We start from the raw sequence: 19,835 nt of genomic DNA, 5'->3' as shown, positions 1-19,835 counted from the left end.
CCAAGGAGGTTATGTTTTCGTTGCCTGTAGTTGGTTGGTTTGTTTGTCTGTAAGCAGGATGACGCAAAAACTACCAGACTGATTTTTCATGAGACTTGGTGGAGGGGTCTAGCATGGAATAAGGAAGAACCCGCTACGTTTTGGAGCGGATCTGGATCAAGGATAAAAAATGTTTGTGAGATTTCTTGACGAGAATGCGCTATTGGCCTTGGTAGAGGTCTGTGCTGTTATAGTTTGGAAGTCTTGAATAAGGCCACGAGTCATTGTGAAGGCATACATTGTTGACGGATGTTATTCATCAGGTTTATTTGGTGAAAACCGATAGCCAAGAATAAATCTGTTTGTGATGAGTGTAGATGCGAGAAATAGACACACTGCCCACCAATGACAGCGATTCTAAGAATGGACCCATGGCAATGACCTTTAAGTGCCAGTGACCTCAGTGCCAGTAATGAGGAGAGGAGCCTGTGAAATGGAGAGTAAATAAGATCACAGGACACCTCTAGTACCTTATGCCTCACCCCCCATCCTCCATATTTTTAGCTCTGACTGCAGGTTTACAGACCGTCAGAGACGGAGAGCCATGTCCGTTTGAGTCGCTGTCAGATTATTAGTCTCTTCCCTCACCAGCCTCTTCACCCCCAGCTGATTGATTTCTCTTTTCTTCCCCCCCCCTCTTTGTCATGCTGTCTTTATTTGGAGCCTGGCACAGGGTGACCTGAGGTATCGGGTGTCCTTGGTTACAGAGGCCCAGCTTCCTGGCTGTGCTGCTCTGCTCTGAACTGCTCGCTCTCTCTCTTCGTCATCTGATCAATCAGAACCACTGATGGCTCAAATCACATGATTAGATTTCAGTGCCATTAGCCTTCAGGCAGTGGGCTCCCTTCTTGCATCTGATCCGAATCGAGGGGAAATAAATACATAAATAAATAACTAGAAAAGTTTCACAGTGGAAGTCAAATGGTCAATTAGGTATTTAGTGGTCCAGTCGTCACTTAGTGATTTTTTTTTTTTGTCGTTGAGGCTGAGAGAAAAGAGTTGTCTGGGGTTGGAATTTTTAGTATTGATTCAGGATGAAGGCAGCCGTGACCTAATGTTCATCCCCAAAGGCATCCCAGACTTCGATAGAAGTCCACCTTTGTTAACCCTCACGCTCTTGTGTGTGTGTGTGGTTGCACTCTGTGTGCGTTTTTTTATTTTTTTCTCTGCAGCATCTTGGTCTTGGAACTCCGCTAATTGTATCCTCCTTGTCTCCCTCAACCAGAATCGGTCGCCTATGGCAACCTGGGATTTGTTTTTCTCCGAGCAGACTGCAGACACAGTCAACAAGCGCTACCCACGCCCATGTGTGCATAGATCCACTCAGACACACACACACACACACGCACAAACACGAGCACACCCTGAAAATGTACAGGCTTCCAAGAAGCAAAATGTAGTTAACCCTCGATGGTGTCACTGCCGATTTTCAACCTGTCATCAAACACTTACAAGTACAGTGAATGAGGTATCAGCCTTAAGTATGTCAGCACCTTCACTTTAACATGGCGTATCAGAGAGCGTTTGTGGGATAGTCATACTGGTAAAGAAAAAGGTGAGAGCTGTCATGGTACACCACCGTCAGTCTCTGCTCCCCTCAAAGGGCCCTCGTGTTGGTCCTGTTTGAGCAGATGGCTCATGCAGCATATGGGGAAAAGTCAGCCAAGATTTCTCTCAAGGATGATGTCATTGCTACCCTGTTGCAGAGACAGACTGAGGGAGAAAAAGGGAGGGGGGGGGTGCAACTGAGAGACCGAGACCGGGAGAGAAGAGAATTGAAACTAGGAGATTGGACAATCGAAGCGGGAGGATGAAGGCAAGAAAGGACAAACGAGTATCGGCTGGAGAGGAGAGAGAGAGGACAGGGGCAAGCAAGCGGGAGAGAGCTCTTCGTTGATTGAAAAGTGATTGACAGCTTGAGTGTGGTAACATCCACAAGTGAACGACAACTGAACACGTCCATCACTGTGAAACATCACTTGAAACATTGGGGCTCTTTCAGTAATCTGTGCATGCATATGTGTTTTGTAACCAGCTAATTCTAGATCAGCCATTGTTTAGCTGCAGTTGTCAATGAGCGACATAAATGGATGTCTCTCCATACTAAGCCATTATTTTAAAGCCACTTTCTTGGCGTTCCTCACACATTTTCTCGAGGACGCGTTTAGCCACCCTCTGGTACAGCTGCCAAGGCAGCAACTGGAAGGATGAGATGAAATTGTCTGGAATAAAAACGAAATAGAGCACTTCCAAAATCCGCTGGGTTATAGGGATAACATGCCCAGCTTACGGACGTTCTTCTCATAAACTGGTTCGCCCATCTAGCCCGCCCGTGTGGAGCTAGATGTGATGAGTAATGTCATGGAAGGCTAAGTAGTTTAAAGCTTCACTCAGTTTCTCCTTTGGCTAAAACCAAATTCAAATGAGAACCTGTTAATGAATCTCAAGAACAGTGTGAAAACTGTTGTAATGTTGATAGAGGAAATCTAAGGTGTGTGTGTGTGTGTGTGTGAGTGTGCCCATGCCTCCATCACTCTCTTGATGTTGACAAGTCCCCCAGCAGAAGCACGTCTCTCCCTCCATCAGATCAGCAGACAGGCGTCCCTATGAGACAGACAGCCTCATAATCCCCCTGCCACTCTGAGTCAGGCACCACGCTGACCCCCGGCCCCGACAACAGGAGGACTATAATAAAACCAACATCTGCAAAACAGCGGCTATTAAAGTAATGGATGTGGAGTGGTGGAGAGAGGGTGGGAGCGAGGGAGGGAAAGAGCATTGGGGGAGAGAGAGAGGAGTGGGGGAGTAAGAGGTAGGGCTGATGAAGGAGAGAGTGGAGAGAGTGAAAGAGCAAGATGGAGCAGAAAAGCAGCAGCAGAAGTGAAAGTAGCATTAATGGCAGGATGAGTGCAGCAGGCAGTGAAAGCGGAGTGTGTCATGCAGAAGCTGGGCTCATCTTGTGTGTGTGTGTGTGTGTGTGTGTGTGTGTCCCAGTCCCAGAAGAGGGGGAAGGGAGGCTGACCCAAGGGGGAGGGGCAGACTGGTCCCCTCTGGAGCCGGGGCACAAGACAGGCGGCACTACCCCAGGAGACCAGCAGGTCCCTGACCCACCCAAGTTGTCATACTGTCCCCCCCTCTCTCTCTCTCTCCGTCCTTCTGTCTGTCTGTGTCGCTATCTGTAAGGGTCTGTAAATCTTTCGCTCTCTCACTCTATTAGTCTGTCTCTCCCATGTTATCTCCAGTGTGGGCGCTCGATCAGCAGGACTCGCTGTGGGTCACCTCACAGGCTAGAGCAGATGGCCATCCTGTGATTACTCCCAGGTCCTTTCGACCCCTGCCACCCACCTGTATTGATGCCAAAACAGACACAGGCGTGCACACACACACACACACACACACACACACACACACACACACACACACCCTTGGTCTTGTAATCGATTCCCCGTGCCCTAATCAGTGCTGCGGCACACACATAATCAGACCTCCAGAGAGAGAGAGAGAGATATGAGAGTGAGATGTGAGTGACACACACACACACACACGCACGCGCGCACTCACACACTCGCCAGCGGCGGCTGGCACGGAATGAAAGCGGTGGTGGGCAGCAGCATACCCGCATGTCGGCTGTGCCGCAGGGCAGATCCATGCAAAGCCAGGACCCCTTGCTTTAGAGAGCACCGGCTCACAGCTGGAAGAGGGTGTTGGAATGTGGATGTGTTGCCAGAAGTTCACCGTGAAGCATGTTGGACAAAGCAGCGGTTTCTCATGTGTCTCTGTCCAGTTGACTGTCTGTCTGTCTGTCACTCTCCATCTGTTTACGTCCATCACTGTATGTCTGTCTCAGCCTGTCCCTCTCTTTCTCTGTGTGTGGGTGTGTGTGGGTGTGTGTGTGTGTGTGGGTGTGGGGGTGGCAGCAGCAGATGAGTGTGTGTTTGCTCGGCCGCTCTGTGTGTAATTGGGGGCCTGGGAGCCTGAGCGCTGAAATGAAGCGATCTCTGTTCAGATGGAAGCGACAGGCGGTGGGGAAATTGCCGGAATAAAGGGGCCAGTGCCGAACTGTCTCTAGCTGGTCGCCTGAGAAAAGCGTGGGCATGTACACCCAAGCCCACACGCTCACTTACTGACAAACTGTCGCACTTGCGCGTGCACGCGCACACACACACACACACACACACACACACACGCACACACACACGCGCTATTCTTAGTTGCTAACACACACACACATACATATACAGGATGTACCTTGACACACACACCCCCATACCAAATTTCCTGAGGCGCACACACTCACAGTCCCAGTCACACTCCAACCCACTCTCAGGTGTGTTGCCAGTGTTTGTGAGGGGTGATGTGTCTGTTGCTGCTGCTCCGTTGGTTCATTCCTCATCCCTCGCTAACAGGATTACGGGGCACCGTTATTCATTCAGCTAATGTTCCCTAGGGCATCTTCTCTGTCTCTGTCTCTCGGTCTCTCGTTCTCATTCTCTCGTTCTCTCCATCTGTCTCTCACACAGTCTCCCTCTCTTTGTCTAGCCTAGCACTTGTTTTTCATTATCTGTTCTCTCTTTTCTGTTTTCCGCTCTCTCCATCGCTTCACTCCTCCTCTCTGGTATTCTGTTTTCTCCTCTCTCTGTCTCTGTATGCTTCCACTCTGTTTGTCTTTCCTCAAGAGATCTGGTCCCTCTCCCTCAATCTCACACATCAGTAGACAAACACACACACATGCGCACACATACACAGTCCCTTGCTCGCTCTCTCTCTCTCTCTCTCTCTGTCTCTCTCTCTCTCTCTGTGAAACACAAACACAATGCTGTCAGATGAGGCTCATTTTCCGGCAGACGTTCACTCATGCAGTCAGATGAATTGAGCTAAATGAAGCCATGGTTATGTGAGGCTGGTCCGGGTCCCAAGGCTGCAGAATCAGTAAGGAATGCTTTCATCAGGCATCATCTCTCTCTGTCTTGCTCGTTTTCACACGTGCGCACACACACACACTGACTCGCACTCTCTCTCTCTTCCCCCCCTCTCTTTCTCACTCCCTCCCTCTCTCTCTCTCTCTCTCTCTCTTTCTCTCTCTCCCTCAAATAAACAGATACTGACCGTGGTCTCTATCTCTATCTCGCACACATCTCCCTCATTCACACTCAACACCTCTCTTTCTGTCACAGAACTCTTTTGTCTTTCTCTTTCTCTCTCTCTCTATCACACACACACACACACACACACAATCCTATTCTGATTTCCCAGTGTATAGCTGTCTGACCTCTAAGTGAACTCCCGTCAGTGCTCCACTCGCCTCCTCTCCTCTCAGAGCTCATTTTTGCGCCACACTGTAGGATAGAGGTGTGAATCGCTGACCACAATTAGATTCGATTACGATTCAAAGGGAAACAATTCTCAACGCATCAAGATGCATGTTGTCCTTCACCTTTTTACATGTACAATCACTCACACATAAATACAAGCACTTGTTGAAAGAAGATTACCCAGCAGTTGGCCTATGTCTAAACACTAACTATTTTGTACTGCATTGTAATGACATTCCCATTTTTCCCATTAAAATACATTCTGCACTTCTAATAGGCACAGATTAATACAGTTACTGTCCTAGGTAACACAAATATAACATAAAAACAGCTGCCGTTTATCAGGTCAAATGTGATTGTGATCTATCAATATCATACCACAATGTAGTATAAACAAACTAATTTGTAAATACATGTAAAACAGCCACTAATATGGCACTATAGGAAGTGGTAGCAAGTAGGCTACTAGCATTAATCTACAGGGCACAAGATTTCTCAGTTATTCACAGATATAGGCCTATGTGGAATGATTTGTGTACATTAATTGTACTTGGCTAGCGTTACTAGACCCTAAGGAATGTGTAGTGTTACAGGCAGTGTGTATTGCAGTGTTTTCAGTACATTCATGTTTCATTCATCACTACACGTCGCAGTGAAATGCATTTGAAGGAGTTCTAAAATTAATTATGCTGGCATGGTACTGAATTACATATTTAAACAATCGATCATTTCATTTTCCTGCATCGCTGCAGAATCGCTCACTTTCGCGCCGAAAAAAGATTATTTTCCCCAGCTCTGCTTTAGGAACATGGCAGACGGTGACTAGCCTTCAGTGCACCCCTGACGGGTGAAGAAACCATTAGCCTCTGTTCCGTCTCTGCACAGATAGTGACTGATAGTTAACGTTGTTGATGGTGGTCCTCCTCCCAGCTGATGTGTGTCTTTGCAACCCAGTTCACATGGGATGCTACAGCTAGACTGCAATGCTCTATGTTTTCCCTGACATGGTGTACTGCACACGGATGTTGCTTACCCTTTCTTTTCTTCTCTTTCTTCCCTCCCACCATATCTCTCTGTCCCTCCTCCCCCTCTCCCCCTCTCCTCTCCTCTGTAGGCCTTGCACCAGCTCTACTATGACCCCAACATCGAGAACAAGAACCTGGCGCAGAAGTGGCTCATGCAGGCCCAGGTGTCGCCCCAGGCCTGGCAGTTCTGCTGGGCCCTGCTCAGCCCAGACAAGGTACGGACCTTAGAACCAACCCTCCAATGCACCATGCTTCACTTCTGCCCCAACACAGCAGCCTTGTCCTATCCCCCTGTGTCATTACACATTAAAGGTGGAGACCGCAATCCTGCCGAAAGGCTGCTGATATTTGATCTCATCAGCCAATCAAATCACACCACCCCCTTCCGTGCTCCTGAAGCAACGTGTTGATGGTTTTTGTTTATGGCTGTCCTAGCCCCTATGTTTGTTTCCCGTTTACAGATCCAAGACTTAACGAATGCCAGTTTTTGAGCACACACAAACAGAACTGACGGCTAGAGGGCTGTGACGAGCAATTAGTTTAATTTGACTAATGTGATTATAGTAGGACTGTGAACTATTCCGTTAACGTGTCCATTTTTTGGTAATTCTAAGTACGGCCAGAAGCTGTAAACTAGCAGTAAACCCCAACAGCCACCTCCAGTCTTCACTCCGCAGCTCGTTTTTCTGTTGTTGTCCGATCGCTCCCCCGACTAACAGGGATGGATGGGAGCACTCTGTTTATTCATTATGAATGCATTACACCCGGAGCAGAGCTGGCTTTTAAAGCTCCCACGCTAGTTCAGAGTTTCCCATAACCCAAAGTCACGCCTGGCACAGGGAACCGTTCCACTGCTTTCACTTTTTTAATTGGTTGGAGTGGAAAACAATTTCTCTTTTTAATGAGAGGAAAAATAATCTCTTGAGTGTACCGAGTCAATCTCTTTTACACAGGTGTCTAGTTCTGCCGTGGGCTTCTAGCACTTATAATATGACAAGCGAGATTAATTTGCCATGAAGCACTAGAGAAATGTATACGTTCATTGTATATATTTGTGAATTATACAAGATATTTGTAAAAGTTTGCGTAGAATTGTAGAGGTTGAAGCGTAAAGACCGGAAACCGCTGTCTTCTCCCAGTATTTGTCTATTGTTTGTATACAGTAATTGGGGAGGTTGGCATGCAGGTAAATGAAGTTAAATGTGTGGAACTGAAGGTGAGAATGTTATTTAGACCTGAAAGTGTCTTTGTTCAGGTGCCAGAGATCCAGTACTTTGGCGCGTCTGCCCTGCACACCAAGATCTCGCGCTATTGGGCGGACATCCCGGCCGAGCAGTATGACTCACTCAAGACGCAGCTGTTTGCCCACATCGCCCGCTTCGCCACGGGCGCCAAGATCGTGCTGACGCGCCTGTGCGTGGCGCTGGCCTCGCTGGCGCTCAACATGATGCCCGAGATCTGGCCTGGCGCCGTCTCGGAGATGATGCGCGCCTTCCAGGAGGAGGGGGGCGCCGGCCTGGACGGCCGCGCCCGCTGCCTGGCGCTGCTGGAGCTGCTCACCGTGCTGCCCGAGGAGTTCCAGACCAGCCGGCTGCCGCAGTACCGCAAGGGCCAGGTGCGCAGTGCGCTGGGGAGGGAGTGGGCGGCCGTGCAGCCCCTGCTGCAGCAGCTCCTGCGTCAGTCCGACTCGCCGGGCCTGGTGCGGGCGCGCGTGCTCAAGTGCCTGTCCAGCTGGGTGCTGCTGGACGTGCCGCTGTGCGAGAGCGAGGCCCTGGTGGAGGACTCCTTCGCCGCGCTGGCCGACCCCGAGCTGTTCGACGCCGCCGTGGAGGCCATCGTCAATGCCGTCTCGCAGCCCGACTCCCAGAGGTCAGTGGGGTTCACAGCGTCTTCAAATAAAGCCACACGAGGCATAAGGAATGTTGTTGTTGTAAACATTTCCAGTTCAGGTTTCTCCATGTGAGGAGCCCTTGGTTGCCTAAAAGTGATGTTCAAGGCTGACATTAGGATCTTATAGGGATATCCAAAGAATGCATTTGTTGGGAATGGGAGGATGTATAAGTTATTAAGAGATGAGGAAAAAGAAGACATTGGATTATAATTATTTTTTATATTTATAATCTTTGTCTGATACCTCCAGCTTTGAGGTGTGCCTCAGTTTGAACTGTCAAAAGGAGCTTAAAATGGTACATTCTAAATAGACTTTAAGTGTGAAATTACTATCAGTGTTCACTGAATCCAGAAAGATGTGTTTGTTAGGGTCTTTGATTTGGCAGGGCAGGGCAGATGAGGATGTCAGAGTCTCAAGCTTTTTTTAGATAGATCTGGCTGACACACGCACACATGCACGCACACACACATGCACGCACGCACACACACACACACACACACACACACACACACAGTGCAGTCTACACGTAGTACATTATTCACCTAGATGAGTCTTTGCCATCTCAAGGTGAAAAAGGCAGATGTTAACACAGAGCAACAATGACACCATAACAGAGGGAGTGCTCTTCAACACTCTCTCTCACACACACACACACACACACACACACACACACACACACACACAAGGCATGGGGGACACGTTACTAAACACCCACTCACACAGCCGTGACATGGCACAATTCCTAGTGGCTGGTGGAGGTGAATGAGTGAAGAGGAGGGATGGCAAGAGATGCAGGCAGCCAGAGGAGGAGAGAGAAGAGAGGGATGGATGGAGGGACGAATGGAGAGAGAGGGGGATGAAGGGATGTGATGGAAAGAGAGCTGGAGGCACCACATGCCACCATGGAGAGACGGAAGAGCAAAATGGAAGGTGAAACATACATGAAGAGAAGGAGAGAGAGAGAGAGGACTGCCAGGAGGGGTGGAAAGATGGGGTGGGGGTGGTGGGGCTGTATTTCAAGGATCGTTGGCGTTTCCATGGAGACAGTGTTAGGGAGCGATGTCTTACGCTCTGGTTGGTACAGACGCGGAGAGTTTATTTCCCCCTCCCCCTTCTTCTCTGAGTACTGTGTGTGTGTGTGTGTGTGTGTGTTTGGGAGGGGGGGGGGGGGGGGAGCATCCTCTGAACACACACCAGATTTTTTAACACATGCGTGTGTATACACACACACACACACACACACACACACACACACACACATTACACACTCATCCAGAATGATATTGTCTTTGGAGTTGATGCCACTGCCACTTCAAAGAAGCACAGCACCAGTCACGGCCAGCAGTCATCCTATTGACTACAGTGGCCCTCTCTTCCAGCATGTATGACTACAATGGAGCGCATTATTCATACCACACAAATTGCCACATTACATACATGACTGGCTCTAACAAACTAATAAATAAATAATTTACTGCTAATGGCGTCTATTATGTGCCAGCATGTTAATGCAGTCAAACAGTTTCCCTCCGACTAAACAGATGGCAGGGTGGGGAACAGGTAGAAACCAGCAGACAAAAAAAATTCATGTCTTAATTTAATTAATGAAGACAAACCCTAACGACTCTGACAGTGTAGTCTGCGGGTCTGTAAGAACGGGCAGCCATGGCACAGGATAAAAGCCTAACCAGTGGCAGGTACATCTTCTTTAGCGTGATTTACATTGACTTGGCATTTAAGTGGATCATTTTGTGCTTTGAAGTCACGCGCCCATCCTGCCTGTGGTGTGGTCGGCCAGTCCCCAGTGGCTGCTGCCGGTGGTGGTGGTGGTTGTAATGGAGGCGGTGGCAGAAGGTTAATGTCTGCCTCTTAGGCTGTGCTGCACTGCCAGAGCCCCTCCCTCTCCCCACCCTCACCTTCTCTTCCTCTGAAGGGCCAGTGGAGGGAGGAAGGTTACGCAAATGGCGGCTCTGTGGTCAACCATGTAGAGAGAGGGCGATGAAGAGCACTCGCACACAGCAGGTTAACTGCTAACACAGGCACACACACAACACACTGTGACAGTCACAGGTCCTGTTTGTGAAGGCAGGAATTTGCAATAATGATCTGTTGCAGACATTGATGTCATTATGTATTTGTCTGTACTCTGTATGCATGGGAGTGTGTGCACAGCGAGACGGACAGGGAGAGGAGAAACTAGATGCGAAAGCTCTCTGGTAGATGGCCAAGCGTGATGATATGTCTGCCAATGACAGGCCAAGGTTATCCAGCATCCATCCCTCCCTCCCCACGCCTCCCTCCTCCTCCTCCTCCTCCTCCTCCTCCTCTTCACTGCACCCTCCTGTCTTCCGTACCGCAGAGCTGCGCAGACACAACACACTGGGTGGTTGAGTGTTTGAGCAAAGTGGAGTGGACAGAGTGTAAACGTGTGCGTGCGTGCGTGCGTGTGCGTGTGTTTGTGTGTGTGTGCGCGCGTGTGTGTGTGTGCATGATTGTGTGAGAGAGCTGGCCCAGTTGAAACCATCCATTCCTGATTGCTTTCTTTAGAGCTACCCTGCAATCTTGTGTTGGAGTATGTGTGCTTTCAGCTTCAATGAAAGGAGAAAAGGGAGAGGAGAAGAAAGGTCAACAGAGGAAAAGAATAGGGTAGAAAAGCATACAGGACGTCCCACCCAGCTCTTTGTCAGCTGTGCCAAACGGATGGCTGAAAAAAAGATTGCCTGACCTGTCCCCTGCTGGGGGGCGCTGTCCTCTGAACCCATAAATCGGTCATATCTGTGTAAGTATTACCTCTCTCAGTGCAGAGTAGTAGAGCAGGATTGTATTTACTGCTGGTGGGCCATCAATTTTTCAGTGCCCTGAATGTGCCGTTTTCCTTCAGTTTCGCCTCAGAGGTCACCGAATAGCAAGCAAAAGCCACTCCAACCCCTCGTCTTTTACCTTTGCTTTTCTTCTGTGTTCTGCCATCACCCATCTATTTACTTCTTTCCCCATGGCTTTTGGTATCCTTTCTGCTTCCAGCTCTTTGTCCATGCTGGGTTTCTACTTTTATATTGTCTTCTTTGCTATCTCTCTCTCTCTCCCTCCCTCTCTCACACATTATGTCTACTTCAGCCCCCACCCCCCTATTCCCACAGCGCTCCCCAGCACTGTTTAAACACATTACAGTCAAGTCATCAGGGACTATACTATTGGACCAATTGCATCCTGTTGCCAGGCAACTCATTTTCTCTGTCTCAGAGCGTCTGAGTGTAATTGCTGGGAGCAGGGAGGAAGGGGAGGGGGGATGTGTGTGTGTGTGTGTGTGTGTGTGTGTGTGTGTGTGTGTGTGTGTGTGTGTGTGTGTGTGTGTGTGTGTGTGTGTGTGTGTGTGTGTGTGTGTGTGTGTGTGTGTGTGTGTGTGTGTGTGCGCGCGCTTGCTTGCTTGCTTGTGTGAGGAAGAGACTTCATGCAGGATATGGCATTTTGATGTAAGTGCAGGCGAGGTCGTTTCAGCCAGTCTGCTCTCAATTTGGGTGCTCAGGGAACAGAGACAGGATGGGATGGGATGAGCAGAGATGAGAGGAGGGAGAGAAGGCAGCAACTCACGAGAGAGAGAGAGAGAGATAAAAGGAGGGGGTGTGAACGAGGGAGAAGGAAGGAGAGAGAGAGAGAGAGAGAGAGAGAGGAAGACAACTAGGCGAGAAGCTGTTACAGGAAAGGTAAAGAGAGGAAGGCTGTGTAAGATGGAGGCTATGAAGAAAAAGAGGGAAAGAGAGAGAGAGAGAGAGAGGGATGAGGCGGGAACCCAGCTCTCCCTAGAGGATCCGGGCGGTAGCCTTCCTCTCTGGCTGTGTCTAGCCCCAGCTCCACCCCACCGCCCCGTTGCTGCTGCCTGGTGTGTGTGCTCTGCCCCCTCTGGGGTTACTCCAGCTGTCTGCCACTAAATGGGGCCAGGCAACATACTGTGCTCAACAGGCAGACGCACGCACACACACACGCATACAGACACACACACACACACACACACGCATGTAGACACACACACATACAGACACACACACACACACACACACATACACGCATACAGACACACACGCATACAGACACACACACACACACACACGCATACAGACACACACACACACACACACGCATACAGACACACACACACACAGACACACACGTACGCATAGACACACACGTACGCATAGACACACACACACGCATAGACACACACACACGCATACAGACACACACACAGACACACACGTACGCATACATACAGACACACACACAGACACACACACACACACACAGACACACACACACACATACAGACACACACACACACATACAGACACACGCACAGACACACACACAGACACACACACAGACACACGCACAGACACACACACACACGCACAGACACACACGCACACGCACACACACACGCACACGCATACAGACACACACACACACAGACACACACGTACGCATACAGACACACACACACAGACACACACACACAGACACACACACACACAGACACACACACACACAAACAGACACACACACATACAGACACACGCACAGACACACACAGACACACGCACAGACACACACACACACACGAACAGACAGACAAGCACAGACAGACAGACAGACACACACACACACGCACAGACACGCGCACAGACACACACACACGCACAAACTCTCAAGCATACATGCATATACACGTACATTTCTTTCAGATGCCTTGATGCTGCTGACCAAACACTCATGCACTTAAACAGACATTAATAGTGCGTCTAGTGTTGCACAGGCTCACAACTGTTCCACAATGACTGCTCCTCGAAAAGAAAATACAGCAGATGCCTTATAACCTGATGCAGTACACACACATGCACGCACACACGCACACAGAGCTGCTGTCAGCTTGACCAGACAGTTCTGAGGAATGGCAACACTCACCCAGCTCATTTATTTTAATGAGCTGCCCGGAGGATGCAGGTCAGGTCGGGCTCTGCGACAGCACAACAGGATTGAGCTGTTTCTCACACTCAGCACAGCACAAACACATAGTACACAGGATTGAGCTGTTTCTCACACTCAGCACAGCACAAACACATAGTACACAGGATTGAGCTGTTTCTCACACTCAGCACAGCACAAACACACAGCACAACAGTGCCTGGGCTCCTTCAACTCCAGTAGCTGGTCGCTGTTTGCAACGTGGCAGATTACACACAGACACACAGCACGCATGCATGCACACGCAAAACTATTATTATTATTACTATTTTATTCAAATTTTTTTTTACCAATACCAGAGCTGCCACCTGTTTGTGTACTCTCTAGTGTACACTCTCTAGGCTCTAGATATGAAAGGCTTCACCTCTGAGGATTCAGTAACAGGTGCCACCCCTCTTTGGGTAAACACGCTCAGCACCGCAGGTAGCATAGCTGCCGGCCGTTCATCAAGAGCTGCTCGGCCCCTCGCTGGGTGCTCGTGCTGGGCTGATGGACGAGCCCCTGCAGGTGTGTGAGATGAGCCCAGCTGAGCGCCGCTGGCCCCAGGGTTCATCAATGAGCCCCACACCCCATTAGGCACACTGCCCATCCATCAGCGCTACCCACAGGAGAGCGCCCCGTCCTCTCGACAAGATGGAGGGGCTCGTTGGGAAGGGGTAAAGATCATGACGCCATTTCATGATATGATCACAGGGATCAGTAGTTATTAAATTGGCCAGTTAACTGAATCTTTGTTGTAAACCTGCAGTTGTTTGCAAAGCGTAAAATGTAATGCCATGTGGAATGCTGGAACAAGTGGCATGCTTGATATGTAGTGCGCTTCACTGAGATGGCTTTTTGTCAGTCTCAGTGAAGTCCCCTCCCTCTCAATTGATCAGATGACCTATTGATTGATTGCTGAAACCAAGGATAATGGATTTAAATCCGCATTTCAATCAGCCAACACACTGAAGGAAGGCTGGTCAAGCGCCAAGCAAGTGCGGGGAGAGAGAGAGAGAAAAAGGGATGGATGGATGGATGGATGGATGGATGGAGTGGAGCAGAAAGGCAAAAAGCAGGATTGGCTCACCCTTTTAGAGTGCAGGGGAACGTTCCCCATCCCTCACCCCACTCCCCACATAAATAATTCATCAGCTCATCTCCGTCTCCGCCTCACAGCCAATAGCACAGCCATTGCCACCCAAGGGCTCCACATGCTAACACAACAGTGGAGAACGTGTCAAAACCATAAGGGAAAAAAGCATATTCAACCCTGTGTCCCTTCCCCTACTGCACATGTATAATTTAGCAGTGTTGTTTCACTGATGTAGCTGAATGCTAGGCGTGCTCAGGTGACTGCTATGTTACCGTCATGAGGGAGCCAGGAGAGAGAATTTTTTTATTACTCACTGGAAGAGAAGAGAATAGAAGAATGGGTATTCTTAGACAGTTACATCCCTACTCTACAGCCACTCTCCTAGAGAGCTGAGAGAGAAGGTGTGTAACTCGGAGAGCGATTGTGGAAGGGGATGTTAACACAGGATCTCAGTAAAGATTGCAAAAGCACAAAAGAAAAGCTGAGAACTCAAAGAGCTGCACCATGGATCAGAAGAATTATCTGTTAGTCTCATAACAGTGTGAAATCTCAGACGGTTTTAGGGGAGGGTATGTGTGGTTGAAGATGAGTTAAATAGCTGCGAGGAATGACCGAGACAGCAATAAATGACAGGGAGCACAAGGAACTCTTGTAAAACATACGAGGGGTGAAATGAAAAAAGAAAGTGTGTACCCACACATATGGGAGTTGTGCATTTGCCCGTGTTTGATATATTTATAGCAGTTAGGACGCAGTATGTGTGCCTGTGTGCCTGCTTTATTGACATATAAATCCCATGCAGCTTAGCTTTTGTGTGTATGTGTGGAGACCTGCAGCGACACTACACACAGGCTCACTGGAGATTCCTTTTGTGTGTGTATGTGTGTGAAAAATGTGGGTTACAAATGCATCAGTCAAAATACGTGGCAGCATGGCTTGGAGGGAGGAAGAATGGCACACTATTAGCTATTAGAGTACTTCTGTGAAAAGGTTTTAGAAAGGCATTTTGTGGTGGGCCTGCAACTGAGCCCTGGGGCACTCCAACCACAAAGATGGAGGATTATCATGTACTTTATGTGTAATTGTTTTCATCCTAGAACAGTGTCTTTGTGTGTATGCTATTGTTACTAAGTTATCTCTCTGTGTGCGTGTGTGTGTGTGTGCGTGTACATGTGTGTGTGGCCAATGTGTGTTTGTGTGGTAGGTATGTGAATACGTTGCTGAAGCTGGTGCCACAGGTCTTGCAGCTGCAGGAGCAGTTAAGGGAAGCAGTGCAAAATGGAGACATGGAAACGTCACATGGGATCTGCCGCATCGCTGTTGCCCTTGGTGAAAACCACTCCAGGTATGCCTGCATTTCATATACATACCACACCGATTAAGATGTTAGCGTGATGACATCGCTCCCCTTAGAGATCAGAAGTCAGAAAGTATTTGGGAGAGACAATTCACATCACAGGAAAGCGTTGTTTTCATTGGACTTCATAGTTGGAAGTCATAATAGTTGTAAATCAAGAATTCCGATGTAACGTTCATGAAATATAAACGCACGCATGCACACACACACACACACACACACACACACAGCTGTATTGGGATGGAACAGCCCTGAAACACTTGTTTTCCATAAGTATCCTCCATGGCCTGCTGCCTGCTCTGTCTCAGGCTGGCAGGATCATGCCTGGGTGTTATTGCCATGCACCAACAGTATCACAAAAACAGCTTTGCATAATTGGACTATCGATCTGCATAATTTGGCCCGCGGTGAGCGCTAATGCCAGTGATGGGTCTGTGCATACAAATGTGTGTGTGTGTGAGAGCATGTTTGAGGGGGAAGTTTGAGGGGGAGGGGGGATTGTTGAGTGTATGTGTGTGTTTGTGGGTGAGGAGATTTTTAAACTGCCATCCATACAGCTGTCATCCTTTCTTCACTAGCAGTTCTGCTGATGTTGCATCTTCTGAGTTATTGATTATGTCAAGGGAGCTGACACACACACACACACACACACACACACACACACACACACACACACAGCACTTGGCACACATTCTGCTGATCCATTACATTTTTCATAATCATGTCAATGCCTGAAGTTACTGTAACTCTTGCCTCTTAGTATTTCCTCTCCTGATTGTCTGATTCAGGCTCCAAATGTATTCAAGCTGGAATTGGCATAATTAGCTATTTTCATTTTTATGAGAATGAATACATTTTATATTATCTCTCTTCTCACTATGTATACGAATGTCTGTGAGCTATATGCTCACTGACTGTGCTGTTGTTGTTGTTGTTGTTTTTGTTGTTGTTGTTGTTGACTCATTCTCTGTGTGTTTGTGTGTGTGTGTGTCTGTCCTTCAGGGCTCTGTTGGAGCAGGTGGAGCATTGGCAGGGGTTCCTGGCACTGGTGAACATGATCATGTTCTGCACTGGCATCCCTGGGCACTACCCGGTCAACGAGACCACCAGCTCCCTCACCCTCACCTTCTGGTACACACTACAGGTGGGCCAACTGCCATTCTCCTTCAACTTAAACATTCAGTTGCCTGATAACTTACATTTCTCTTAGGATAAATAAAGTATCTATCTATCTATCTATCCATCTATCCATCTATCCATCTACCCATCTATCTATCTATCTCTCTCTCTCATATATATATTCATATATATATATATATATATATATATATATATATATATATAATATATAATAGTCTTAGTGTTCCATCGAATTCAGCCCTTGATAAACCCTCTGATGTTGGTGCACAGTCCTGGCTCTGTCAATGGGAAACACTGAGCCTTACTCCAGCCAATGACTCAGGAGCACAGAAGGCAGGGGTGTATTTTGATTGGCTGTTGAGCTCAGATATCAACAACCTTTTTGCCAGAATCAAGGGCCACACCTTTAACATTTTACATTCCATCATTCACTTTTTCCACATTTTGTTATGGTGCAGCCTTACGCTAAAATCATTAAAATGAATTGTATCCTCTCATCAATCTGCACTCAATACTCTACAATGACAAAACAAAAAACAGGATTTTCAATTTTTTTGCAAATGTATTCAAATGGAAAAACTGAAATATCACAATGACATACGTATTCAGACCCTTTGCTATGATACTTGACATTTAGCTCAGGTGCCTCCCATTTCTCTCGGTCATCTTTGAGATGAGTTGATTGATTGAGATGTCGTAAATTCAATTGATTGAGTCCAGGTGTGTAAAGCTTCATACCAAAGACTCAAGGCTGTAATCGCTGCCAAAGGTGTGGCCAGTAAATGGTCCGAAAACTTTCGTCAATGTGATATTTCAGGTTTTCCTTTTGAATACATTTGCAAAAATCCTGTTTTTGCTTTGTCATTGTGGGGTATTAAGTGTATATTGAGGAAGGGAAGCACTCATAACATAAGACTGCAACATAACAAAACGTAAAAGGAGTGAAGGGTCTGTCTGAATAGGTTCTGAATGCATTGTTGATGTTTTTTTTAATGTATTTTATATTTTATATTTATATATATAACATATTCATGTTGTTTATTTGCGATGTGAAAATGGCAGAGCATTTCAAATGAAAATGCACTATAGAGGCTGCAGGCCAGCCTTTACAGCTTAAAAGGTGATTTGTGAAGGTGTTAGAGTAGATACGATATTTTAAATGAAGTGCTTCATTCAGCATTGTAATGCCAGTGTTGTTTTTCAGTACATGAAATATTAATATTGTTGCAGCAATTCGAGCAACCCCCTTGGTATTTGGATGTCCCATTAGTAATTACACATTAACTGCTTTAACTCTGATTCGAGTCTATCACAGATACAGAGGCGAGTCAAAAACTGTCAGAGAAATGAAAAAGACCTCTCTGGTTTGAGGTCCTTCGACATCGTACTCATACAGTACTACACTCTAATGAATTATGCATCCCTTACGCGTTTAAGAATGTCATTTAGACTAAGTAGCAAAAGCACTGTGGACAAGGTACAAAAATCAGCTAGTCTTATTTAGTGTAGGCTAGTGTTTATAGTTTACAGGAGGGACAGATTGTTGTCCCGCCCTGTTACGGTGTCACAAGGAAGTGACGTGGCAAATGGATGGAGTTGATGTGTATGTGTATGTGTTTTTTTTTTTATTAAAGTCCAACACTAATGTTTGTGCTTGGCTAAAGAAGCGGCGTAGATAACAGGTACCCGTAGGGAGGCTGACGGGGCTCTCTAGTCCAGTGTGTTTGACAGCCCGGCCTGTGCGGAGGAGTGTGTGCGTGTGCGCGCGTGCGTGCGTGCGTGTGTGTGTGTGTGTGTGTGGTAGTACAAGCGAGAGGAGGGGGTAGGGGAGAATCAGGATATGGGTATGTCAATTGTCATCCTGCATCTAATCACCAGGACTCTGTGCCCTTGTGCCCACGTACATCTTTTCATGTTGGGACCCTGTGTGTGTGTGTGTGTGTGTGTGTGTGTGTGTCCTTGATTATGCCTGCACACGCTTTTGCATGCCGTCAATCCTTTTTATGTATGCTGGGCCTTACTTTCAGTTCAGTTACAATAGAGACGACATTCGCCATATTTCTTTCTTGCTCGTTCCCTCTTCTTTCTCTCTCTCTCTCTCTCTCTCTTTCTCTCTCTCTTTCTTTCTTTCTCTCTCCCTCTCTCTCTGTCTCTCTCCATCTGAGTCTGTTTCCTTTGTCCTTTCCCATGTCTGTTATGAGCGCTTTTGTGAGATTATGAGGGTAAATCAGATATCTATCATCTTATCTTTTTCTTCTGATTCTAGTCTTAACCCTTAGCAACCCCCTGCAGCACATTTACTCATTGGAAGACACAGACACACACACACACACACACACACACACACACACACACACACACACTCCCTCACACCCTCTCTGTCATACACACACACACACACATCTTCTGCTACTTTCCTCCATCTCTCCTCTCTCTCTCTCTTTCTTTCTTTCTCTCTCTCTCTCTCGATCACTCACTGTACCATCAATGTTTCATACACGCCTCCAGTGCTCGTTCACACAGATGGATACACGGGGACATATCTCACAGTTGAAATGCATGCTGGGAATGGTGCGCTATCACCCATGGGAGTAGCACAGGCGTGGACCTGAAGCCAGGCACTGCCAAAGAGTCCCCTCAGGGCTAGAATACATCCACCTTCACTGAAGCCAAATAAACACTGTTCTGCTCATTGAAAAAGACTATGTGTGTGTGTGTGTGTGTGTGTGTGTGTGTGTGTGTGTGTGTGTGTGTGTGTGTGTGTGTGTCTTAGGATGATATCATGTCGTTCGAGGCAGAGAAGCAGGCGGTGTATCTGCAGGTGTACAGGCCTGTGTACTTCCAGCTGGTGGACGTGTTGCTGCACAAGGCCCAGTTCCCCACGGACGAGGAGTACGCCTCCTGGTCCTCAGATGAGAAGGAGCAGTTCAGGATCTACAGGTGTGTGTGTGTGTGTGTGTGTGTGTGTGTGTGTGTGTGT

General features: G+C 47.7%; 1 protein-coding gene across 1 annotated transcript in view; it reads left to right on the top strand.

Annotated features, from left to right (window-relative positions):
• LOC105910849 (importin-13-like) overlaps window positions 1-19,835 on the top strand; it is a 40,596-nt gene that overhangs the window by 6,694 nt on the left and 14,067 nt on the right. Inside the window, exons 2-6 of the mRNA XM_031575234.2 lie at window positions 6,466-6,591; window positions 7,632-8,245; window positions 15,563-15,703; window positions 16,718-16,859; window positions 19,629-19,795. Of these exons, the coding sequence (XP_031431094.1) occupies window positions 6,466-6,591; window positions 7,632-8,245; window positions 15,563-15,703; window positions 16,718-16,859; window positions 19,629-19,795 (1,190 nt within the window). The remainder of the gene's footprint in view (window positions 1-6,465; window positions 6,592-7,631; window positions 8,246-15,562; window positions 15,704-16,717; window positions 16,860-19,628; window positions 19,796-19,835) is intronic.

Source organism: Clupea harengus, chromosome 10 (genome assembly GCF_900700415.2).
Source record: "Clupea harengus chromosome 10, Ch_v2.0.2, whole genome shotgun sequence".
Classification (NCBI taxonomy): domain Eukaryota; kingdom Metazoa; phylum Chordata; class Actinopteri; order Clupeiformes; family Clupeidae; genus Clupea; species Clupea harengus.
The sequence above is the reverse complement of the archived record's forward strand: the minus strand, read 5'-3'. Positions and strand labels throughout refer to the sequence as shown.